This window comes from Lytechinus variegatus, chromosome 2, assembly GCF_018143015.1.
Source record: "Lytechinus variegatus isolate NC3 chromosome 2, Lvar_3.0, whole genome shotgun sequence".
NCBI classification, from domain to species: Eukaryota; Metazoa; Echinodermata; class Echinoidea; order Temnopleuroida; family Toxopneustidae; genus Lytechinus; species Lytechinus variegatus.
In genome coordinates, this window is record NC_054741.1 from 67309132 (window position 1) to 67335819 (window position 26688).

A 26688-nucleotide genomic window follows, 5' to 3' on the forward strand; every position below is an offset into this window, starting at 1 on the left:
GACATGGTATCTGAAGTTTTTTTTTTTTTGCTCTATAGTATACATGAAATTGTGCTTTGAGTTAAATGCTATTGCCCGTTTCCCAATTTATTTCCAAAAAAAAAATATTTAACAATTTTTACACATCCTTATTTCTTTAGCAGCTTAGTATTTAGACATACCCATGAGTTTATTGGACTTATCAATATTGTACTGTATACACTGTCAAAAAATGTGGGATTGAAACAACAGACACTAATTTCTGTCCCTAGATTGTATTTTGAGTTTTTGACAGACGTGTATCAATCAGGTATGATTATTTATGTCTGGGACTGACCTTTAACGCCACCATCCGAAAGACGTGATCACGGCTATAACCTCTGCATCAATTTGTAACTTCCCCTAAGCTTGGATTACAGGCGCACGCCACAACGCCCAGTTGTGGCATTATAGTCCTAGAGGACCATACCCTGAGGTATTTAAGTCCTACACCAGGGCCCTGGTCTTGCAAAGAGTGACGATTGATCCAATCAATCTCAAGTATATGGAAATCCATCAATGTCATAATTTTATTCTTTGGGAAATTTTCTCAATGTCCTTTGAAAACTAAAAGAAGCACACTGAATTGTCAAGGAAACAGTGTATGAATATAAGTCACTTCTAGAAAATATTTTGAACAAAAATACATTTTGACGTTGCTGGCTTTCCATAGTTGCGATTGATCGGATCAATCACAAGTCTTTGTAAGACAGGGCCCTTATTGTTTGAACATTACCCACAGACAGGAGTAATATTACTTGTATGGTTCTTATTACACACTGGTTAGCACCACATGTACAGTTTTGCTGTGTATTGATCCCACCGCTGCCACCAGTGTGAAGTGGCATCATATTTCATACTTATTAGCATATGATAAGTATCCTACAGTATTTTATGTAAAAACGGAGAAAGCAAAGATGGAAACAGATAAAAAGTGATGTCTTGATTATTGTTGAAAATGACACATTTTGGGAAATAGTCTTTCAGGTAGATGATTTTCTCTGAAAGTTTTTTTAAAGTAAATCCAAGATATTAAATGATTAATTATTGGCACATTATAACATGTGAATATATCAAGTGGATGAAATAAGGTCTGGACTTGCTTGAATAATTACTTTTTGTTTAATTATGCGACATTGAATTTTAATACCCCTTTTGATCAGTAGAAGTGAAAGTGTAAAAACTGGGACAAAAAATCCTTAACAAAAAACTTAGTATTTCGGGAAATTAATACACATTCATCTGCATACCTATACCGTATCTCACAACCAAAATGATATCCAACGCGCCATCTACGACGTCAATTAACGACTGTTTTGCGGTGTACCCTGTTTTGCTGACCAAGGAAAGTAGGTGTGTACCTTTTCTTTTTGGCAGTGTATACAGCCACACGCGTGTGTCTTTACCATCCAGCCACACGCGTGTAATTTATATCCAGAACACCTATCTGTGGATACCGCCACACGCCGCCAGTAATAACAGTAAAACACGTGTGTAGGTCTGACCGTCTATATCACGATCAAAATAACCTCATTTCTTCATTAAATTCTTACATTCTAAACCCCTTTGATATCCTTAGATCATTTCAATTTCATTCTCACCGTCTTCTCTCCTTGCTTTTCTTGTCTTGTTACAAACGGTCGTCTGTTTAACAGCAAATTCTCTTTTTCTACTTGTGTCGATTCTGGCTTCCTTCGCGGTACGGTGGCAGACCCATACAGCGTAAGCGCAGCGCAGTAGACATACACAGTTTGGGTTACGTTTACGTTTGGTACGAATAATTTTCGTACCAAGCGTTAAGCATGCACGAATCCCGAGTTTCGTACGTACGCACGTACACGCACATAGCCTAGAGTCAGTAGAGAATCGACACAAGTAGAAAAAGTGTGGAAATTTGCTATTTAACAGGCGGCCTTTTGTAACGACAAGAAAAGCAAGGAAAGAAGACGGTGAGAATGAAATTGAAACGATTTAAAGAAATCAGAGTGGTTTAGAATGTAAGAATTTAATGAAGAAATGAGGTTATTTTGATCGTGATATAGACGGTCAGACCTACATACGCGTTTTACTGTTATTACTGGCGGCGTGTGGCGGTATCCACAAATAGGTGTTCTGGATATAACCACACGCGTGTGGCTGGATGGTAAAGACACACGCGTGTGGCTGTATACACTGCCTTTCTTTTTTGTTCTTTATTTCAATTTGTATAAGGTTCATGATGAATTATTTATATTTTATCATAATTTTGCGTATGATTGTATCCTTTTTTCACTTTAGTTTCCTTAGACTAGCTTGTAAAAATGACCGAACCTGATGGCGCCGCAGCTGTCGCTGCTGATGTGCAGCCCACTTCTACGTCGCCCATCGGACGACCATCTCCCGGTCCCGGGAATCTGTCGGCAGAGATCACCTCTAGGCCGGTGGGGCTTGTTGTGCTGACTGGATTGGACGTGACGTATAACGCCATTCACAGAGCAATTTGGGATTCGTTTAGCGCCAACCGGAGACCAGATAGAGTACCACTGAATTTCAAAACACTGCCAGCTGACCATGAATATCCAAAGTGTCGGTCAAAGGTAGGACCACTTGCTTTAGTTTTTTGGTAGACTAATCGGTAATCCAGATTCCAGGCGCCAGAATGCAGAATCCGACCACTCGATCTCAATCAAACTCAAACAAAGCAACCAACAAATCACGGCCCTATTATTAAACACTTACTAGGCTAGCATCATCAATCATTATGTCCCAGGACCATTACCAAAAGAAAATAAAACAAAGGAAAGTAAGCAACCACCTCAATATTTGATGGATGTTTGTTTTTCCGGTCCTACGCTACCCTCAAATTGTGATCCCAAATTTTTTCCCCTAAAACAAGATGAGGAAGAAATCTTCTTTGCAAAAGTACATTCAAAATGGCGAAGGGTTGCGCATGTATAGGAATTTTTCTTTGCTTGTACAGGTATGTGTTTCCTTATGCAGAGCTGTATAGCAGGAAATTCACTTGTCTTGACATTGTGCATAGACGTTACGATGAAAATAGATCTTAATAAATGAATTGAACATTGTCAGCTGCTTGAGATTAAATTCTGGCCTATTTCCATCACATTAATTATTGAAAAATTATTCAAAATTGTAAATTTTGTTTCATTTCTAAATTGATTAATTAATATATATCTCTATCATGAATATTTGTTACAGTGAGTGTATGGCGTGATATTTTGATTGAACTTTTCAGATTATCTGTCAAATCATTCAATACTGAAATCGATGGCATTTCTCACAATGATTATCGCTACATGCATTTTGGAGCAATTGAAGAAAAAAGAAAGAATTGAAGGAAAATGTACTCTTTACGAAGCAACATTTTATTCTAATTTTCATCTTCAATATTAATTAACTCTTTCTGTTTTACCTTACTGATAGTGATGATTTAGACTATTCTACAGAAAGTTATGTCTTTAAAAGATATTAAAAGGATTCTATTGTATTAGCCTACAAATTTCAGCAGAGAATATGTAGAACTGAGTATGGTAGTGGATTGTATTACCAAACACTTTTCATGAATTCAATCATTTTGAAAATATTATTCTCATAAAATTCACCAAACTTTCACCATAAATACACAATTACCTACAAAATATAAATATGTAAAAAATTTGCTGAAATCGTTTTTCCTTTTGATGATATTAGCTTGCAATCGGACCCCTCTTCGGATGTGAAATATTTTGGTCACTTGAAAAAGGTATCGTATTACCGAACATGTGTTTTCTATGGGAAAAGTCGAGAAATCAACAAAATCACTGATGAGCTATTTTGACCATATTTTATAGTTTTCAGAATATTAAGACTTTGAAAATGTGTTTTGACCATTTTTCATCATCTTTCTATTCAAGTTCCCTTTGGAAGGATGTTGCAAAGAATTAAGCGTATGAAATTATTTTCTGACTCGTACGATGCGCACGTTCGGTAATACAAGGCCGGTTGGTAATACAATCACTCACTATACTATTAGAAAGTTGTTTGTTCTTTTATTGAAATCTCTTTGGAAATTATCTGTTTGATGAGTTCTGTGAGATACTTGGTGTAAAGGATGTGATGGTAATGGAAGAGGTGGTGGTGTTGTATTGATCCAACTTTGAATTGGAATTTTTTTTATTGCTTTTTAAACAGTTTGCTCAGCTGCCTTTTTACATAGCAAATTTTAACACTAAAAGTATAACCAGCGTTCCATATTCTTATGATACAGTATATTACTAACAAAATATCATTTTATCATTTGGCACAGGTCAATATTTATGTTCTACACATTTAACACATATGTATGATGTATGCAGGAACTACTCAGCAGAACATTTTGCTTTCATAAGCTTGTGTGTGTTTTCATTGGTACATACAGCAAAGGACATCATATGAATGGTACATCCCGAAAGGAATCTTAAAGACGAGCTGGATGAAAAAACATCAAGAAGATATTCCAGGATTAGTTGTTGTCTTCTATGATCTAGACTGGGATGAACAACAGTGGAAGGAGAAACAAATGGAGTGCGCTACAAGGGTAGAAGTTGTCAGGTATGAATTATTATTTTTTTTTGCTTTTAGTGATATGTTTATATGCCCAGGCAGTGTTGCATTTATGCACCTTTTTACTCATCACTGTCACTGATGACCCTTCCTATTAACCTTTTAAAGGGGAATCCAGCCTTGGCCATAAAATGTTGTGTTGGAAGGAGAAAAATAAATTAAACAGAATGGTGAAAGTTTGAAAGAAATTGGACAAGCAATAAGAAAGTTATAGCTGCTTTAAAATTGAGATCACTAATACTATGTAGATTTCAAATTGGCAACTGGGTAAGTAAATTATGACAAGGGGCAAGGACAACTTTCCCATAGGCCATGTACTTTATTATCAGGGATTTGTGGTTTTCTCCTAAGTACCCATTCCCCTGGGGCAGTAATCTAAACATAACCCATGTAGTATATTGTTTTATGTCCTCATGAAAGAAAAATATAATTTGAAATAAAACTTTTGGGAAAAATTACATTTTAGCCATAATATGTATTGGAGTACATGGAAGAGTAGTCCTTGCCTTACATCACTATGACATCCCATATGCGGCCAATTTGAAATCTCCATGGGTATAGTGATTACCAATATTTACAACTTTTAAAAATTCATATCTTTCGTTTTGTTTGTCCAATATTGTTCAAACTTTCACCTATCAACTTGTCTGATTTTTCTTTTCCTTATAAAAACAAGTTTTTATTTGGGTTGGATTCCCCTTTAAAATATGAAGTTTAGTAGTTCACTTTCTTCTGAATGCAAGGTTTGTTATCAAGATTTTATAGCTTAGGAATGGATCATTGACTCGTGTAAGGTAATGAGAGAATCATAAACAGCTTTATTTTGTGGTTTTATCATATGTCACATGAAAGGTCTCTTGTTCATAGCTGTTCAGTCTATATCTTTTTGTACCAGGCCATTTGAAGGATGCTTACCTGTAAATAACATTTTAGTCCTGATTAGTTAATCAATGGTCAGTTTTAGCAGTGATTGTTCATTGGAGGCAAGTATTTCAAACTCATTTATCTGTATTCAAAGAAGCCTGACTCATTCAAATGCCAATATTAACATGAATTTTTTTGTATTACACTGGTGTATAAAGGTGATATTGGTGTGTTTAATTTGATAACTAATGTATTATATCGAAGTTGGAAGGCTACTCCTATATCAAAAAAGTATCATTCCATTCCTCCGAGGAACATTATATAATGGCACACTGGTACATACAAGTTTGACATAATTTGCCAATCAAATTTCTATTTTTGCTTCTTTTTTCTTCAGGACAAGTCTCCATGGAAGAGGATCTAAAGTAGCTGTTGTTTTGATTCAGAAGAATGCTCCACTTCCCCCAGGTGAGTGAATTGATAGTTTGAAGAAGAAGAAATAAAGACCTAGCTCCAAATATGACACAAAATAAAAAAAATATGGTATTATTTTGGTAGAACTAATACCTCAGTCACATTTGCTCTACAGCGGCCATTTGGCGAGTCGAAAAACGGCTGTTTTAACATTTTATGTACGAGCTACATGTAAGTGGTTTGTATAAGAAATGAATAAAACTGCTGTTTTTGACTCGTGGTACGGCCGCCGTTGAGCAAATGTGACCGAGTTATTAGATTGCAGAGATTTAAATGCATTAGATATGATATGTGATATTTCATGATTTGCAAATTGAATTCCACTGATCTGAGATGGGCTGCGATGCAATTTATTGAAGTATTAAGAAATTCGATTTTGTATGTCATTACTGAAGCTACAAGTGCCACCGTGGACATATATCCACAAAACTAGAACACCTAAAAATGTAATGGCATTTCACAGCAGGTCTTTTATTTAATACCCTTTCAACATTCAATTTCATTTGATGCTAAGAAAAGACTAAATTGTTGAATATACTTTGTTGGTGTGTTTTCTTTATGATAGGAGAAGATGTGGTAGCAGCCGAGAGAGCAGCTGCTCTGTGCGCAGCCTGTGAACTATCAGCCAAGTCTCTGTTTGTATTACCGTGCGTGGATCATCTACTTGGCTATACTATTCGATTAGAGAATGCATTCTATGAGCTTACACAGGCTTATTATCATGGTGAAGCCAGAAGAGTCAAAGCGCACAAAGAATTCCTCAATAAGACAACTCATCAGGTAATAATAAATAATAATGATATATAAATTCATAGTGCACAGAAACTATTCCATAATGTATATATTCTACTGCACTTTACAGGACTCCTAAAATGCTAGTTATTAATTAAATAGATGTGTTTTGAGCTTTGATTTAAAGTTGTTTAGGGATGGTGCTTTTATAACCCTCCAGGTGTAAGCTATTCCAAAGCTTGGGGGTTACACAAGCAAATGCTCGATCACCTAGCGTTACTTTTGTTTTGAAGGATGGAATCTGTAAAAGGAGAGGATCTGTTGAACTGTGCAAATTGCGACAGTGATTACTGGTTTTATACCTCAATGATTTTGCAATGTAGCCAGGAGCTTAACCAAGAAGTAATATGAATTAAGACACAAAGAACTCTTTTTGAAAAATAATGATGTAATTTGGAATTGCAAAAAAAAAAGATATATTGTTATTGTCTGAATCATATACAGAGGTAATTGTTGTATTCCCTTGTTGTATTTGCCAGTCCATATGATTATTATTAACAGTAATGAGATATCAAAAGCAATGCAATTCTTGATCTGTTGCACACTAGTAAGGTTATGATAAAGGATGTAAGAAGTGATAATATTTCTGAGGTCCTCGGAGAGAAGTATTAAGGTCTCTGAATTTTGTTAAGTGTAAGTCTACGGACAATCCATATAAACCTGGATGCAATGAATGAATACCCTGACACTTGAACCTTAAGTGATAACAACAGATAAGCCTTAATTGAAGTCTTTTTCCATGCAAGCCAAATTGAAAACTGGCTTTATGGCAATGGAATGTAAACATTTCAATTGTTCATTCAAACAAAACATTTCTTTTTACAAGATATAAATTTTCAACATGAATTCATACGAAATCAATTTGTGATCAAAGTTATATATATATATATATATATATATATATACCAGGCTTGTTTACAGAGAAAAATTGTGACTCCCTGAAAGCAGTAGCTTCTAGCGAGGTATACCATTAAAACATATACAAAGAAATGAAGAAGGGCTAGAAAAGGGATTGGGGAAGAAAGAGAAGAAGGTGAAAATAAAGGATCGATGATAATATCTTGCATCCTCTTTCATTGACCTTTTACAGCTGCTGTTTGTAAGACATGCTTTCAAGATTGGATTCTTCAATGAACTTAAGCAGGACACCCACAATGCTCTAAAGTAAGTACTCAAATTTATTAAACAAGAGAACTTTAGTGTCCTCTCAGTTCTCAATGACAAGCATAACTCTCTTCATAGTTGACTATTTCATTAGAAAGATTGTGTATTACTCACTTTGTATGTGATCCCAATTAAAATTGAATCTCAAAGCACTTTGGAAATGGAACAAATGAGTATTGCAAATAAAATTATTATATTATTAGAACTGATAGCCTAATACAAACTGGAAACTGCCCTATGATATATTGTATGTTTAATACCCTTTTGACTGAAAAATAGAATTAAAGAAAGGGGACTAAACATGCCTGGGACTTATGCCTTGAACATAGAAAAGTTTCACCCATTATCTACTCATACAATGTTGAACACAAAACTGATTGGTCAGTGTTATTAAGAGGTGTTGTGGCCCAAAGGAAAAGTGTCTGGATTTTGAATTACAAGTTTCTGGGTTCAAATACATGCTTGGTGAGACATTTAACTACACAGGCCATTCTTGACCCATGTGAGGTAGATGGGTACCTGTCAAGAATTATTTATTTGAAATGATTATGTGCTGTGAAAGGATTAGAGACATATTGACCAGAATGCAATATTCTTATTACTCTTATCATCATCATCATCACTATCACCATTGTCGTTGTCATCATCATCACGATCACTATCACCATCATCATCATCATCATTGTCATCAACACCATCATCGTCATCATTAATTAGTAATCATTTGTGTTATTATTTTGATGTTAACAAAAATTAAGTAAATTATAAGTCTTATATTACTTGATTTGACAACTTGATTTACTTTCGCAGGCAGTACAAAGCAGCTTATGTTCACCTGACTGAAATCAGAGCACATGACACCAACATGCTGGAGATTAAGACCATTGCAGGGTTCCTTAACTATAAAGTATGTCTTTGTTTGTCAAATCCTGTATAATTTAATTCCATGTAGATCCAATCTCTATGCTCTAGATTACCTACCACTTTTCATCACACTCTATTGGATATGACTGCCTATATCTGGGTTAGTAATACTCAGTAGTATTGTTATTTCAGTTTATTTAATCATTTAAGGGTAGAAATATTATATAAGCACCATTTTAAGGCCGAGGTTGGTGAAAGTGTACAGAATATAACATCAGCATGAAAGATAAAGAAATACCAATTAACAATACTGACAAAATTATGCAAGTTAATTCAGTACAAGAAAAAAAATGGACCAAAATATAACAATGTATTCAGTTTCAAGTAATTCAAGTAAGTTGTGACTGTCACATTTTATTTTTTAGCAGAAAGAGAGGTATACATTTGGGTTTTTAAAATAATTTTTATTTGTTTCTCTCTAGATTTGCAGACTTTGTTTCTTTCACAACTCACCACTGGATGCTATTAGTCAGTTCCGTAAACATGTTGATCTGTTCAAGAACAAGATCGGCTGTGCAGAACTAGCTTTTGAGCACTCAGCGTGGATGTCAAAACAGTAAGTCAGTTATTATTTTCAGACACATTTCTAATTTTTCAATGAAATACAATATGATAGTTTCATGGTGATAATTTGTTTTAGATATTAAGATTTTGACAGTGTACATAATCTGTTGTTGATATATCACCTTGCAGGGCATTTATCTATTATCTCAATTGACAAAAGTGCAAAATAATTGATATACGAAGGGAGAATTAGACTATATTTTAGACAAATTGGGTTTTAAACAAAGTGTAGTGTAGACCGAACAGCAATTATACCAAATTGATAGCAGACTAGAGGGCCTGAATTCACAAAGGTGGTTTTTAAAACCATCGGCTGAACCTATGGTTTATGCAGATTTCCTGTGTAAATTACACTTATTTACCGCGTGTATTAAAAAATGTCCAATGCTGATGTGTGTATTTGTTACAGTGTGCCAAGTTGACGCCTGTTGCCGTGGTTGAGTACACTATTTTATTCATGATTCCACTGTTTGAAGAATTCAAAACAGTGGACACATGAATAAAATAGCTTACCACCTTGTGAATTCTGGTCGAGAAGTTTAGACCACCTTGTGAATTCAGGTCGAGAAGTTTAGACCACCTAGTGAAGTCGGGTCGAGAAGTTTAGACCACCTTGTGAATGTCAGGTCGAGAAGTTTAGACCAGCTTGTGAATTCAGGTCGAGAAGTTTAGACCACCTTGTGAATTCAGGTCGAGAAGTTTAGACCACCTTGTGAATTCAGGTCGAGAAGTTTAGACCACCTAGTGAAGTCGGGTCGAGAAGTTTAGACCACCTTGTGAATTCAGGTCGAGAAGTTTAGACCATGCTATATTAAGCTACCTGAGAAGTAGACCACTTGTAGACCAAGTGAAAATAAACCCATGTTATCTCTTTTGCATTGGTAGATTCAGTATCTTTGGTGATCTGTTTGATGATGCTATAAAGCTAGGATTGACAGCAATCATGACCCAGCATCCAGGATTCTACTACCAGCAAGCTGCTAACCATGCCATCGCTAGGAAACAACTCTGCAGAGGACTTTGCCATGTAAGATACCATACAAACTGATATTTTAATGAATTTCAAGGTTATTTTATTGGGAGAGTTGATTGATGGGATCGAGAGTCAGCTTTTCAACTGTTGTAAATTTTATTGTAACTATTTTATCTACTGTACTTTCCACTATTTTCTGTTGTTGGAAAATTCTAATTCACTCCTCGTGAAAGCTTTTAACTTAGAAACAGTGCCATAAAAAGAGGATTAGAATTTTCTTTGCTGCTAAACTCAAGTAGTCGCAGTAAACATTATTTCTTTAGATAGTCTTTTAAAATGAAAAACACTTTCTAGTTAATGACACCATATTTTCTTAGATCTAGAAAGGTTATGTATAAAACCTAACTGCAATATTGAAATCAAAGCTGGAAATTGAACACAGTCAAAATCACCAACACCAATCACCAACAATCACCAAGGCCATATGGGAATGTCCATAAAAACAGCTTGGAAAAAGATCTATCATCTGGCAGGAATGCCATGCTTATTTTCCTAGTTTTTCTGCATTTACACATTTTATACCAGACTTAGTTGGCACATGATGTTTATTTACACTTACAAATACGTGGGTGTTAATTCCATAGGATTCTCTTTGAAATTTGTACAACAGGTGGAATTTCATAAAGTAGAATTACATTAGAAATTGGCTGCTATTTTATATTTATTTTTGTTTTGTTTTATCCAGGCTGCCACAAGTATGCCCTCGGGTGATCCCCTCGAAGGTATGCATCATCTAGAGTTCTGGGGTCAACGACCTTGGAGACAGGGTCATCAGAGCATTGACCCACCTGATCCTCAGAAAGAGAAGGAAGGAATCCTGGCTCTTCAGTATCTAGAATCAACAGTTGATCACTCGGTGAGTGGGTGATTTCAAGTGGTGTCGGTGCTGGCATTGGTGTTGGAAGCAAAGTTTAGATTAGATTGCCTTACTTCGCTCCAACACTGAAATCAAATAGAAAGCTCAACACCAAGTGAGATTTGTCATAACAGTCTTAGTTTTATCTTTAGTGCTTTGCTGATTAAAATATTGCATCTTTTGGCATCATATTGTATAAAAAAAATCAAAACAGTGTTGGGTCATGGCTAATTCTGTACTTTCACGTTAGCTGTAAAACAGCATTTTTCCTGAAGTTATGTTCTATGAACATGTTCAAATTTCCTAAAATCATGTACATATGAAACTATAATAAAATGCTTATTTCATGTGTTTGCCCGTTGATCCATATTTCTAGATCACAATTAGTTGAAGTTGAATTCCGAACAGCTTTTAAAAAAGGATTTTTCTGCCAAATTTACCAGCCAAATACAATAGTTTGACAATGATTACATGTTAATTCTTCACCAAGATTTAACTTTTCTTTTTGTCCAGATTTTGTGACTGCCTTCTCTTTCTTTTCTTTCTTCATGCAGTGGATTATCATTCCTCTTCTAAGCAGTGCTGTAGCTCAGTTCAAGAAATACAAGTCAGCAAGGATGAAGAGATACTTGAGTATGTAATCTAACAATTCATGATATTTTTTCTGATAAAATCAAACTTATACATAATACTTGATTGGGTCATTGTTTTGAAGGATGTAGCTTAAAGTTAAGTGACTATGGCTAATGCGAACCATGTTTAGTTTAAGCTTGTCTAAGGCTTTGGTAAAGGTCAATAATGTAAATAATATTCAAGTGTCCTCTAAGGTTCCAATCTTGATTTTCCTTTCAACCGTTGAGTCATTTTGAAACGTTGAAAACCAAAATTTGGATATCTAGCACCCAATCAAAATACATGTGTATGACATAGTACCATGGACATGAATCTGATATGGTTTGTTCTCTTCACAGTGGTTCAGATGGGTGAAGAATACTATCATGCCAAAGACTACAGCAAGGCTCTTACGTAAGTATATTGAAGCATTTGAATAGTGTGGACATATCCAAATAGATCATGAACCTAATGAGGTTTTGCATGAAAGTCAGGTCCATCTTATTATTATTGATCTTATTATTATTGATCCATTCTAGACATTAAAAATAAATCATAAAATATAAGCAGAAGTAATCTGTTTTGATTTCCCCTTCCTTCATCGTTATTATGGTTTTCATTAGCTTGAATGTCTTGAAACTGCACAAGCTAGGTGCATTTATACATGTACATTATGATTCATAGAACATTCCAGACTGTTAAAGAGAAATACCAGTAAGTGCAGTAAACACTAATTTCATGAGAAAGTCTGTAAAACCAGGCTTAATTGTCAGTATATCATCGAGGATCTAGATCTGGTACAGTTACATAAACTGAGCTTTGTGAAATCTACGCTGAAAAATGTTCACACTGAAGATCACCAACACAGATAGGCACACGTGGGACAATGTATTATTATTGATGGAATAAAGACCCGAAGGAAGTGACTGAATCCGCGCTTATTTTGCTTATTTCTTAGCAATTACACAATTTCTTCCAGAATCCTTTGGCACATATTTTTTATTCATACATACAGACACTTGTGTGGTCATTATATTAGATTCTGTATAAAGTAATTTTGAGATCGTTACCAATACTGGAATTTATCTTTAAATGCAAAGTGTTAGTCAATAGTGTCCACTCATAATTTCCTAGTACACAAATAGCCTGATTTTCTGATTGCTCTGTACTATCTTTCTCTGTTGATCTTTAGACTTCTTGGACGAGTGACATGGGATTATAGACTAGAGAGATGGTGGCAACTACTCACATCTATATTAGTTACATCTCTCAGGTAAAGTATCTCTTTTTATTCTCTCCCTTATTATCATCTATTCATTTATCAACCAAGATCTTAAGGTTTCTATAGAAGAGATATTCAGGGATTTTGATACTTTTTGAGGGTATCGCGTTGTTACATTTCCACTTATAGCTCATTACCTATTCAGCACTTATAATAATATCTGATTTAGATTGAAACTAAGGATAAAGAAAAGAATTGCATTTTGCCATGAACCAAGAAATGTGCTACGTTTACCCTGCATTAACCCTTAACCCTTCCCTGACTGGAAATTTACCTCTACTCGGAACAACATTTACACTATAAACTCTTAGAAGTTTTATAGTACCAACAATATTATTTTATTCTTTAAACATCATTGTTTGCAGTTTCTAACTACATTATATGATTTCATTGTTATCATTAGGTGTGCATACCTTGTGGCAAGCATGGAGGAGTATGTTACAATCAGTCTGGAACTACTTGGAAGATGTATCCTTTGTTCTGAAATCATGTTCTGAAATCACTCATTTATTATGAATGATTAAACTAATGCAGCTTTTCTTTAAGTTATGCTTGACCTATTAATAAGGATATGAAGTGCCAAAATTTATATCCAAAGTATGTCCTGTATTTTGTACGAATCATTTTTTTTAAATTTCATTTAAATTTTGGCGAAATATAAAATTTTCACTGAGTACAAATTTTAATGGTAAGAATGGTATTAAGCTGAGCAAAACAAGATCATGCACTCCCCTATGCTTTCTTCAGTGATTGGTCACTTGTTTATTTAATGTAAGGTGGAAAAATTGATAATGATTTAGAAATGCATTTGTCGTGACATATTACAATTACATGTAGTATGTTATGTTATGAGCAACCTTTATGATCAAACATTTCAGGGGTATTCCATATTTTATATAGCTTTTCAATATGATGTGTAAATCAGTTCAGGTTCTCTCTGGGAATTTTATGTATTTTAATGAATTGTTATGTAAAAAGTAAATAATTTTTCTTGACCAGATTGACAATCACTCAGATTCCCAGAGCCCACCAGATGAGAAGACAAGAGTTCAGATGAACCTTGTTAGGGTTCTCTCAGTAAGTCAATTTACATACAAACACACTGACAGATAGACAGACAGACAGGCATAAAGATATTGATAAACAGTCATGTAGATAGATATACAGACACACTGACAGACAGATACACACTTGCACAGATGAACAGAAAGACTTAGAAAGAGACAAAGATGGACGGATTGACAAACAGACAAGCAGAGGTAGATTGTTGATGAAAGCAAGGGCTCTATTCCCAATGAAGAATACCAGCACAAGCAAGACAGTATAGGGATTTTAAAGAACAGGATAATGATCACATCATCCATTACTAAAACCAGCAAAACTACATCAGTATTTGAAAGTGAATTTAGTAGGAAATTTAACTACATCAATGTTAGAAGATGAATTTATCGGAAAATTTTACTTTTTTGTCAGAACAATCCTCCTGAGCCTGAACATGGGTGTGCCCCTGATGCTGTTGAGAAAGCAAAAGTACTCTGGAAGAACAAGACCGCTAACCCCTCTGAAGATGAAAGCTCTCGGGTCTTCCCTATCGAGATGAGAAATCTGGTACCATTCGTAGAATGCAAAGCAAAGTTCACCAGTACCCGGTTCACTGCAGACTCACTTGTCGAGATTGAGGTGTATTTACGGTGAGTAGAGAAATATTTTTTTCAAATTCATTTATTTTACATCTCTAAAAACATACAAGATACAATACATCGAGATCAATTCAAATCAATCAAAATGATTCCATAGTAATGGAGTAAATACTGTAATGGATATTATAAAATTATGACAAAATAACACCAAAAATATGGTAATGAATGGGATGTGAGGGAGTAGCAAAAAAACAAATAGGCCTATCTACTCTACTTTTGGATTAACATTCATTACTGAATGGATTTATTTTTCACATCAATGTGATATCTAACCTAATTTAAAATTGTATGTCAGAAAGCCAGTGCAAATGGTTATGTTAAAATTGGGCTATTCTAAATGTCAAGGATAGCGCGAATATGAGAACAATGATTGGATTTATATAGCGTCTTTTGTAGCTCTAGGATACAAAGTGCTATTAATGGCCTGAAGTAAGTTACATGTTAGATTTATTACATAGTAGTAGAAAGTTTATACAATACAGAGACGATCTAGGTACTGGGGGGAAAAAATAGAATTTATCACACAGGTAAGGAGACTTAATACAGTTTTGTGCAATTTTTAGGAGGCTCTTACAATGCGTGTTAATGTAATTAGTATTGGTTGTCCCACCCATTCTGTTGCTTTGAGAAATTCATTGTAAATTTGTTGTCTTTCAGTTCATCTTGCCAGTTTCCTGTTCGCTTCTCACGCTTGTCTGTTAATCTGAGTAACCAAGCATACAACAGCCACTGTGTGATTGTAGATGGGCAACCCTTACAACTGTCAGGTGATACTGGTCATGTGACCCCACATGATCCTAGCCAGTCAGGTGATCTCTTCCTCAAGCCATGGGAGGTGGCCCGCTACACTTTTCAATTCGTTCCTTTGGCAGATGACATAGGCAAGAAACTAGAGGTAAGTACAATATGTTTGCCATTGTAAATAGCACTTGAGGTAGTAAATAAAGATTTTCATATTCCAGTCGGTATTTAGACCAATATTCTTTGACATGTCTTTGATATCTGCAAAAAATGTCTTAATTTCCGTATTAATAATGACATTTAATTTAAATGTACCCCTACAATATTTAAATGTCTTTTATGATTTTCTAGCAGAACATGTTATATGGAAAGCACCATATCAATCTTGTTATTAATTATTGAATTGTATTATACATGTGTGCAAGTTGTGCTATTGTTGTGATGTCATTACTTTGGGCTAACTTATGAGTTTTTCGGAAACAGAGCACTCAACACCATTCATTAATCACGGTATTTCTCTTTCTGTGCGAGTTAACCTCCTACAAATGATGCATTATACCTGGGATTCCTCTACGCTTCTCTGTGCTTGTTGAATGAGTTGAATATTCTCACACCCAGTATATGTTATCTAAATTGATCTTACATTAATATTGTAGACCCTCAAGTAAGATTGGGCCTCTTATGATAATGAAAGTTGATGGCGCAGGTACCAACAAATTGTTCTTGTTACTATTGTTATTATTTAAATTGTTTTTATAGGGTTGGATCGTCATCTTTAAGGTTTCAACTGGGGCATAATAGATGACATCTCAGCATTGGTCATATAGTCATGTATAAAAAAACAAAAGTGATCCATGCATACTGCCCACAAAGTAAGGCTGGTTCTGGTAAAAAAAAATGCTTGTGTTAGTTTCACATGGCTTGTTTAACTCATACCATGTGAAAATTGTCCTTTTTCTGGCACCATAATGTAGATTGCATCAGTGACTTTGGCATTTGGGGATGAGAGTTCGAGGTGTGCTTTGCTTGTATGGGCCGCTGGTGGACATGATGCTGCCTCATTGACTAATCCACTAGAGAGTATTCCAAAGAAAAGAGGACCAGCTAAGCAAGGGGATGTTGACTGGAATGCTATAAGGGTAGAACCTCATACAAGGTTAGTGTCACATGCACTCATGAGATGAATTCCTTAACGAGGATTTGCCTACAATAGCAGGAGGATGGTTCACAAGGTTGAAGTCAGTATTAAAATCACACTTATATCTCCAGTTGCTTTACATATAACGCATTACAGCATTGCTCAGATATCGTTAGCGCTTAAGCATGAATTTTATTCGGATTAGGCTCGTAAAATTTGCCACAAGTCCTCTTCTGACCTATTTTGGACTACTTTTTTCACATTTTGCAGTGAAAGGGATGGCATAAAGATTTATTCCTGAAAATTGCAATGTTGACAACAGTGCTCCTATAGACAAGACAATTAGCATCAGAGCAGATATGCATGTAATGATTTTTTTTTATCATTGTTTATATTGGCTTTCACATAATTCATGCATGTAAATGTACATCTGTAATGACATAAAAGTTCATTACTTTATTTCATTATATCATATGGCTTATGTCTGATTATATAAGATATTTTTTAAAATTACAATATTTTCTTCCATTATACTTCATTATTTTTAGTATCATGTGCCGTCCCTCAAGAGTGACAATTAAACTTGATCAACAACCCCCCTGTTTGGAGAATGAGATCTACCATGTGCACATTGAAATCAGTAATGAAGAGGACGTGTCCATTTCAGAAACAAGGTGAGATGACACAGATGAATATTGACACTAAGAAGATAGAGAGGAATGAACAGATGGTGGGATTGCAGTGTCGAGGGTGGAGTTGGAGTGGATTGTAAATGTCAGACTCCATTCTCCACCCCCTTCTCCCCACCTAGGCCACTGCAGAAAGGCATGAGCTTATGAAGATTAGAAACATTTAGGATTGTCAAATAATTATTCATTGTCTTTTTATTTATTCTGTATGTGTGCTTCTTCACAAATAATTCCCCCTTCTATCAATGATGTAGTTGAAGTATTTTTCTCCTTGTTCTCGTGAAGCCTTGTATAGATAGGTGCAACTTATCTTAGCAACTTAATTTATTAGGTGTTCTAGGAACTTCATGAAAGTTGACAGCACTGACAAGTTGTCACAATCCAAAATATTAACAGTCAGACACCTGTGCTTCTCATCTGCCAAAACCAAGGAAAGTTGTTAGATCTGACAACTTGTTAAACAACAATTGTTGGAATACCCATGAAATGTGGTGAGACTAATTGGCATTCTTGGGCTTCTGTGCTTAAAGTTTAAGAAGCAATTGACCACAGATGCACATAATAATGAAAAAATGATTTCAAAACATGTCATGTGTCATTATGTATAACGTTTTTTTTTTCAGTTCTGGACAAAAAGTCTTCTTCCAACTTTTCAAATAATTTTGGTTAGCCCTCAGTCATGTGATATTTTAATCTTAATGACAAAAAAGTTTCCTGCCTGAGCAAAGTTTTGCCACCTCATGTCCTTTTCTGTGTTATCCACATGTTTTGTTTAACTTCTTTTTTTCTATTTGTACGCTATGCCAGGATATTAGCATTGACTCATACATGTTGATTTTCTTTATTTAAAAAAAAACAAATTTAGTTTGACTATGGGGCTATCTGAGGGACAGGAAGTTGGCATTGAAGAGAGCAGTAAGTATTAAATGATGGTGATGGTGATGGTGATGATGATGGTGGTGGTGATGGTGGGGGTGATAATGACAAAGATAATGCTGCTGCTGCTGATGATGGTGACCATATGATAAATTGATTTGGCATATATAGAGAGTATATTTACATCTTTGAATTAGATTAGTGAACTATATGAAATAATACAATTGCGATCAACCAAAAAGAGAGAAAATATGTAGTTATTACTAGCAATTAGTTTCTAAGAACAAAATAAATCAAATTCAAAATCAAAAGATTAAAAGTAAATTCTCCATGATGCAATGATAAAAATGTTCAGTTTTTATATAAAGCAAATTTCAAGAAGTCTCTTAACGCTCTGAAGTAGAATGAAAAAGAAAAAATATAATCTTATTATAGAAACCTATAAATATAAAAAAAAACAGACTGGGAACTACCAGCAATGCATCATAAATCAGAAAATTTTGCGACTATCTTTGGAAAAGTTAAGACTTTTTTCCATAGTTGAGGAACTAAAGACTGCATGTTGAAATAATCTTTGTCCATAAGATATTGTAGATATGGTAAGTTTTAATCTTCTTAAATGTATAATCATTTTTTTTTTTTTAGCTGAAGTTAGCCAGAAAGCAGAGCTTCTTCTTGATGGCAAACAATCATCTCGTCTGAAAGGAATCAGTCTAGGTGTCATGGAAGCCAAGTCTAAAGTAAGTTGCTTATCATTGTTCCTGCTAATGAAAGGGGGTGGGGAATAGACAGGTAGAGGTGTTCGTAAAGAATGGGCCGAATTCTATTTGCCCTTTAATGGTAAAGAAATCAAAGTGGTACATCAACGAAATGTGAGTTAATGATATCAGAGTTTATTGAAGTATGGAAATAAATGCTCTATTAAAAGCAGTTAGTAGCTTTGTCCAGGATTAAAAGTCAAAATCCCAGATTAAGCTGCTAATTCTTTAAATTGAAGCATAATTACAATCCTTCTGTTCAGACAGGAATGGTTTGAGCTTTATAGACCAAGCAGTCAGATAGTCATTTAAACCTCTATGATATGATGATAGGGTACCACCATATCATTGAGAAGTCTTTAGGTAGTATGATGTCTTTGCCTCACATGCTGCTGCTCTGGGCTTCTCACATGGTCTGCCCTCTGGATGCCAGTAAGCGTGACATACCGGGAACCTCTAATGTTTGTTGTCTTTTTAGGCAATTGATAACATCCATATTCCTATTTTCCAAAGTATACAACTTCAGTAAAGATTCCTACTTTTTACTTCATTCACTCTGATCTCTGGTCTCAAAAGTTTGGCAACTATAAACTTCTATTTCCTCTAAAAAAATAAGGATTTCTTGATGATACTCTAGGAAGAGATGTGGTATACCTCTTATTCTATCAGGTGCCATGTTTTTTCTGTATTAAATATGGATAGAGTAATAAAAAATCTGGTTCTTGAATCAATACAGATTGAACAAGACTTGTTCATCCGTTGTACCAAGCTGGATGCTCGAAGTATCAGTGTGAGAGTGTCTTACAAGGTGGAGGTCAGTGTGGGGTCATCAGAGAGCTCAAAGGTCTCGTGTACATGTTACCAAGACCAAGCATTCAGACTAGAGACTGTGACTCCTTTTGATGTGAAAATCAGGATGGCTTCTCTTAAGGTATGAAATTGTTCATTTTACTGTCTTATTTCATGCTAGGGATTTACTCCAAACTTATTTTTCATTATTGGTTTATTCATTGATTATTAATATTTTGAGGGCACTGATTGAAGACATTCTACAAAAATTGACTTGCATTTATTGAGAGCAAACAATTCTGTTCTTTTCACATGCAGCTATGACAAATTATAGAAATAGAAAGTTTGGCAGCGTAAGACGTATGTACTTGTAGAAAATATACCCACCCAAAATTCAGCTGTTACAAAGTATTTTGGAAGGGTATATGAAAACCAACTGATAGTTTTTTTTATATTTTTTATATTTTCAATGAAGTATAGGTTAATTCTTCTGTTTGTAGTTATGAAGGTTATAAGTTGTTTGATCTGAGATCAAATGTTGACAATTTATGAATCAATTTATTTTTGCAAGCGGGTAAAAGAAACAAACTTGAGAGAGGGAGGAGAAGCCCTCACAAAAAAAATATTGACTCCAATTTAGCCTTATCTCATGTTGGGTATCTTTACAAACATCAAGTGAAAGGGGATCACTTTACAACTGCTTTTAGCCTTCATGTATTCATCAACACAGACCTCGCATCTGTGGTCTTTCAAAACCAGACATGGTCTTATTTTCTACCTTGGGTCTATCCTATAGAAGCACTGAAGCCAAAAAAATATTGTACCATTGAATTTATGATTCATAAGTTGTCAACAAAATTGCATTTTTTGTTTCAGTTTGAAGCTGTAGATCAAGTTCACCCAGATCATCCATTCCTTCTTATGACTGATATCAAGTGTTTATCACCATGGCCAATCACTATCAAAGACAGTACTCTCATATTGGTGAGTTTAATCAAGAGGATTCCTACAAGTAGCCTGCTATCATGCGGCACAGGTGTTCTGTATGATTATTTATCATTCGTCGGTCTAACTTCAATGGAGGTTTGCATGTAGTTCTGCCTTAATAACAGTATCTATCCCAAAATTTGCTGTATACAAATAAATATTTGGGTAATCACACACACTCACATTTTATTTTGTTTGAAATGTCACGTATGTCAAATGTTCTTGATTTGTTCATAAAGTGTCTCCTGCTTATTGCAATAATAATGAATTGCAATAAATCTATGATGACATAGAGGCCCTTCTGCTTCCTAATTCTCAGAAAAATCTATATTTCAATGGTATGTAGTGATCAGTATTAAACATTCCTGTTATGGTTATGCAACATCAGCACAGAAGTTGTTTATGTGAAATGCTAATTCTCATCTTCCAAAGCACCACTAAACCTGGACCACCTATCATTAAACACCACAAGTATGGTTCCATGTGAATAACTTCCCCATTAAAACATCATTGACAGGAACTTGCCCATAAAGACCATCTGCTCAGAAACCTCTATCCATGTCTCCCTTTGGTGGTCAATATAGATGGGATTAACTCTATGACTATATAAGTGTGTATACTTAGTGCAGCATGTTTACATTTAACTCTGTTTCCTGTCTGTGATAGAATGATCATGTACGAGCAACAGATGAAAACCAAGCATCTCAAGTAGCCAGAGGTAAGTATCCATGTGTCCATTGCATCATTCTATAATGATTAGAATCCTTAAAACGGTCCATCTGATATTTTTGCATATGAGACATACAAAATTTTCTGTACACCAACCTCTGTAACCGAGCCAATAAAATTCTATAAAAGTGCAGAATCTATTTGTTCAGTCAGTCATTTTATGTCATAATTACTGTTGTATTGTATATTATACAAATCATGAATGTTTATGAATGCAATGGGCAGAATACTTCATGAGGTGAAAGATAAAAAGATCAATGGATGGATCATTCATTTCATCTTTCTCTGAATGAAGTATTCTGTCCTTTGCACAAATAAAAGAACATTCATTTTTTGGTTTATAAATATGACACTTATCATTTAATAGATTTGATGCAAAATACGATCATGCAGTGCGAGCTTGGTCTGTTGATTGTCGCGGATGTCACATACAATGCCCAAGCGTGTGCAATGGACAAAATCATATGTGATCCAAAATTGCATGAATGGATCCTAAATTGCACGGTTGATGACGTCATTGTAAAATAGTCTAGGTGTCATATAATGCATGATATTAGAATCTTGCATATATCATTATTACCTTCTCTTTTTATTATCATTGTTTAGTTACATTGAAGACATCAGAGAATGCTACCGAGTGTATTTGTATGGAATCACAACCAGATACTGCTCATGGTCTTATCTCTCTTGGAAGCTATGCCATTGAATGGAAAAGGTAATCATCATGTTATATCATATAAGTAAAGATAAAGCCTTTTAGTGGTGCATCAAAATTGCATATTTTTGGTCTTTTTGATTTGCTTGTGCAATATCAGAGTTACAGGATATTCCACTTGTTAGGGGCAATATTGGCTATCTCTTGGAATATTTCTGAGCAATCCAGTATAGTAAAATTATTGAATTGTAGATCTGGGGGTTTCCAGTGACAATGTTATTCATAAGTCCCATTCAAACGTGATGCTACAAAGCTCTGCAACATTTTGTATAAAAATTATGTCTAATGTCTTTGTGTGTATAACATGATAGCTCTTTGTTTGATCCCAAATTTGTTTTGAAAAGGACAAACATTTTTTTAAAATAAGGTAAATATTTAAACTATCAATGTCCTTTATCAAGACACAGTTATTCTTTCCACTACCCCTCCCCCTCTTTTTCATTCTCATTCTCATTTTGTCATTGCACTAAATAATTGAAGTTTTGGTAAAGCATTAATTTCCATACTTTAACTTTTAACTAAATATGAATGATCAGATCAGAAGAAGATAAATGGAGATAATTCAGCATGAGTAAACAAAAGATTACCATGTTAGTTGATATTGGTTTAGTTTAGTTGACTCAATCACGCTCCTGGGCCTCGTTGCATAAAAGTTACTATTGTGGTAACTTTTCAATCCAGTGAAAACTACCATGGCAACGCTGATCAACAGCCAATCAGAATCAAGGATTCCATCCAAGTTACCATAATGGTAATATTTATGCAATGGGACCCAGGTATGTAAAACAAATACGATACAAATTGGCAAGAATAACAATGTACATGTAATACTTACACATGCCATGGCCATAATGTACCCTAGGGGATCTTCTGAAGACATCATCACACTTAAAACCTCACCCCCCCTCGTCCATCATTCATGATTGCTGAAAAGCACCGTATATTAGGCAATCTTTTAGAATTTGATGAAACGTTTAACTATTTGACTCAGTCAAAATCCATGAAGAACGACCAGTCAACCATGTGATCATTTCTTTTCTATCCAGAGCCAATCTAAAGCTACCGGCTGTAAAGACTATTCTACCTCTCCCTGAGGTAACGTTACAACAGCTACCCATCTACATCAGCTCGGATCTCCCTCCGTTTGGGCTCGTCAGGGCCCCTCTTCTAGCTCAGTACCAGATCTCTAATAAGACTTCTATTGTTCAATCAGTAGAAGCATGTATGGAACCGAGTGATGCATTCATGTACTCTGGCCACAAACAGGTGAGTTCCACAAGGTTATCTCATGGTACCTGCATTGTTCAGTCACAACACATTGTAATATAGATATGAAATCATTACCTCTTACCAATCCTGTAACCTTTATTAGGCTTTTCACACATCAATTTTGTGGTACAAAGCCACTCTAGCAGCACCTTTTTAAATCTTTAGAACAGGAGTAACTCTCAGATTCACACTTCAAATTTCCGAGGTGGGTTAGCATTGCATAAAGTCCAGGATTATCTGACTTGAGACAAAAGTGGTTTTAGCCTCCCAAATATCAGTGCTAACACCTCAATTGCATTGCTAAGCTTTGAGGGCTAGACTGCCTAAGCCAGGTGAGCAGAGGCAACGGTATGTCTTCCAATGAAACAGCAGGAAATCATGTATTATTAATTGGCCTGGCATGAGCTGGCTTACCAATGCCAGATGTAAGAAAAAAGAATGTGTGCTTCTTCCCACACTGTGCACATGCTTAGAAATTTTTGATGTGAACACTATAATTTCTTGACCTGGGCTAGGCTGCTAGTACAGGACTAAAGTTTGAAGTGTCAATCACAATTCCTGGGGATAAGTTTAGTCCTGTACTCTGTTAAGTTTAGACCGGAGCTAAGCTTGATACAGGACTGAAAAATTTAGGTTTGAAAAGTTTGAGTTAGGGATGCTGCTGAAAACATTGTCATACCAAAGTCCCTTTTTCCATCTCTGATGGTTGTATGCATACACCTAATATTGGGTAAATTTACATTCCTCTCCAAACCATTATATCTTCATTCAAACTTTAATAGAGTTTGGGGGTATTTTTGTATGGTAACAAAGAAAAGACCCCAATGATTCAGATAGAGCTACATGTATATTTCCTAATATTAATCATGATTTTGCATCAAGAGTGATATGTTACAACATAGAGGAATGTAAATATTATCTTGTGGTGCTCAGGAATGCCATTCTCTCTCTCCTAATGTCACTTTTAGATATTCTTCCGGATCTTGCCATCTGGCCAGCAGACACTGAGCTACAACCTTTATCCCCTGGTACCTGGCTATGTCAAACTACCAAAGTTGAAGCTGAAAGTTCCCTATGCACCATCATTCAGAGAGGACTTTGTGTCAAAGATACTACCAACTCACATCTTCATCAAGGTCAGTTTAAGCAGAGATTGTAAAAAAGTAGTGGCATGTATATGATAATTTGATGCATAGCTCAATTGTTGCACCTGGTTTTTATTTGGTAAAGATCTGTCAACTTATTACCACTGTGTTAGCTCTGACAAATGTATGGCTTGGTTATTGAACTTGGTATATTGAAGTCGGAACTCAATCACCACACATAAGTATAGGATGGCAAAATTAGATTGATGTCTTTTCAATTAATTAGTTCCTTCTTACAGCTTTATCCTCATAATAACTACCAATAGGATCCTAATATTTTCTTGCGCTTATTGTTCTTCTTGTTATTTCTTTTTTCCTTTTTTTTTTGCAATTCTTAGCCTCAAGGCAAAGATCTGGCTGTTGCGAGTTAGTCTTTGCCATTGCACAACACAAGAGAAGGAATACAAAGCTGCTCTGGAAGTGAACATCAAAGCCTGTCAAGTATCAGCTTCTTTTCACAGGAAATTTGATACCAGGATGTTTGCCATGTAAGAGGTGTTGTCTATCACACAAAAAAGGATCAAGCATTTAGACAAATAGGTGGCATGTGATGTTATATATATATATATTTCATTCCTGGCATCGTACTTTCTCTGGCCTGACAATGTCTGAATAAGGCATGGGGATTTATGTGGTTTGACAGCATATATTGCTGAGTCCTAAAAATGCAACTGTATGACAGCTTTTTCCAGTGCTTTTCAAAGAGTCAGAGGTCAACCTAATTTGATCCTCTCTCCAAGAAAGCTTAAGACAGTGTACCTCTCAGCATTGACTGACAAAGTATCAGAAAATTGTAGTGAGAACTTGTGCTCCATGTGTTAATGAGTCCAAGAATACATTCAATGCCAGGTTTGGGGAAGTACATATAAAGTGGATGTCTGGTGAGCTTGTATTATCTTGCATGTGATATGAACGCTTATTGAATATGTATGAAAATGATTAATTTTTTTAATACAAATTATCTGACACTGATATCATGAGATAACTCATGATTGTTTGAAGATTAGGTATATTGTGCAATAAGCTTAACACTTCAGTATTTTTTCACCCAACTATCCCTCAGTGAAATACAAACAGGTAGGATATTGGTTGTAGATTGTTTCCATTCCTTTCTGCATTCAGCAAATTGATTTCAGGATTTAAATATCATGTTTGCAAAAATCTTAGATATCATTCCCATTCATAAAATTGATGATTGATGATACAAATTAATGTTAGCTTAATTTATATTTGTGATTGAAGCATCTCTGGCTATAGAGTACTGAAGTGTGATGTTATAAAAGACAGATTTTGACATTTAGAATCAAGCAAATGTTTTCCATCATGTTCCTCCAAAATATGAAAAGTGAAATAAATGTATTAAAACCTTAGCATCGATTGCAGAAATTATGCCATTATTCTATACAAGATGGGAAAAAGGCTAAGCATTGAAATTTAACATGTAATGAATTTATGCTTTAAAACTGTATTTAAATGCATGTGATTTGTTTTAGAATTACTGAACTTTAAGTATAATGTTTTCTTTAAAAAGAAATTTCAAATTGCAGAATGTTAACCGAATTAAACTGTATGTCTATAAAGTGTGAGTAATATAATTTAGTATTTGTCATGTCTGTCTATGTCATTGGATATAGAAGTATGCATTACTGCTATTAACCACTGCATTTGTGTTATAGATTTATATGGGTGTGACATTCTTTCAAATCTAATTTGAATTCACCTACTCCAATAGTACCCTGTGAATACATTGTATTTTGGGAACTTATATGTGATTTATTGTAGTTTCTCACTTTTAGCAATTCAGTGGTGAGCAAAGTCAGAATCTAGATGCTTTAAGGTCTCTTTATTCTCACTAAGAGGGAAAATGTGACACTTCAACCTAAGACCAACATTAAGTCACAAAAATGAATTTTGGGATTTTCTTACATTTGAATAAGCAGATCCTAGGCTGGAAAAAGATATATAACTTGTCAAATTGATTAACAATA

General features: G+C 35.0%; 1 protein-coding gene across 3 annotated transcripts; it reads left to right on the forward strand.

Annotated features, from left to right (window-relative positions):
- The first annotated feature begins 1304 nt into the window (after positions 1–1304).
- On the forward strand, positions 1305–26688 carry LOC121408739 (trafficking protein particle complex subunit 11-like). 3 transcript variants are annotated; one of them, XM_041600352.1, is made up of 28 exons: positions 1305–1371; positions 2296–2594; positions 4415–4587; positions 5861–5931; positions 6503–6717; positions 7820–7893; positions 8704–8800; positions 9240–9373; positions 10267–10408; positions 11100–11270; positions 11825–11903; positions 12242–12296; positions 13075–13155; positions 13568–13632; positions 14180–14241; positions 14638–14855; positions 15522–15759; positions 16580–16761; positions 17292–17417; positions 18298–18347; positions 18954–19048; positions 19803–19997; positions 20732–20839; positions 21509–21560; positions 22178–22286; positions 23333–23552; positions 24524–24691; positions 25039–26688. In XM_041600352.1, exons 2-28 carry the CDS (start codon positions 2319–2321, stop codon positions 25069–25071), a joined length of 3489 nt encoding a protein of 1162 aa, XP_041456286.1. In that variant the 5' UTR covers positions 1305–1371; positions 2296–2318; the 3' UTR covers positions 25072–26688. The 3 variants fall into 3 exon arrangements, with proteins under 3 accessions (XP_041456286.1, XP_041456288.1, XP_041456287.1); XM_041600354.1 differs by having other exon boundaries at positions 2305–2594; XM_041600353.1 differs by having other exon boundaries at positions 1346–1367.

What these genes read in the sequence shown, in the direction of transcription:
- LOC121408739 (XM_041600352.1), top strand. Translation starts at nt 2,319, where the DNA reads ATGACCGAACCTGATGGCGCCGCAGCTGTCGCTGCTGATGTGCAGCCC. An exon ending in ACATAGGCAAGAAACTAGAG is followed by an intron (nt 15,760 to 16,579) that starts GTAAGTACAATA and finishes ACCATAATGTAG; the next exon opens with ATTGCATCAGTGACTTTGGC. An exon ending in TCAGGATGGCTTCTCTTAAG is followed by an intron (nt 19,998 to 20,731) that starts GTATGAAATTGT and finishes TTTTTGTTTCAG; the next exon opens with TTTGAAGCTGTAGATCAAGT.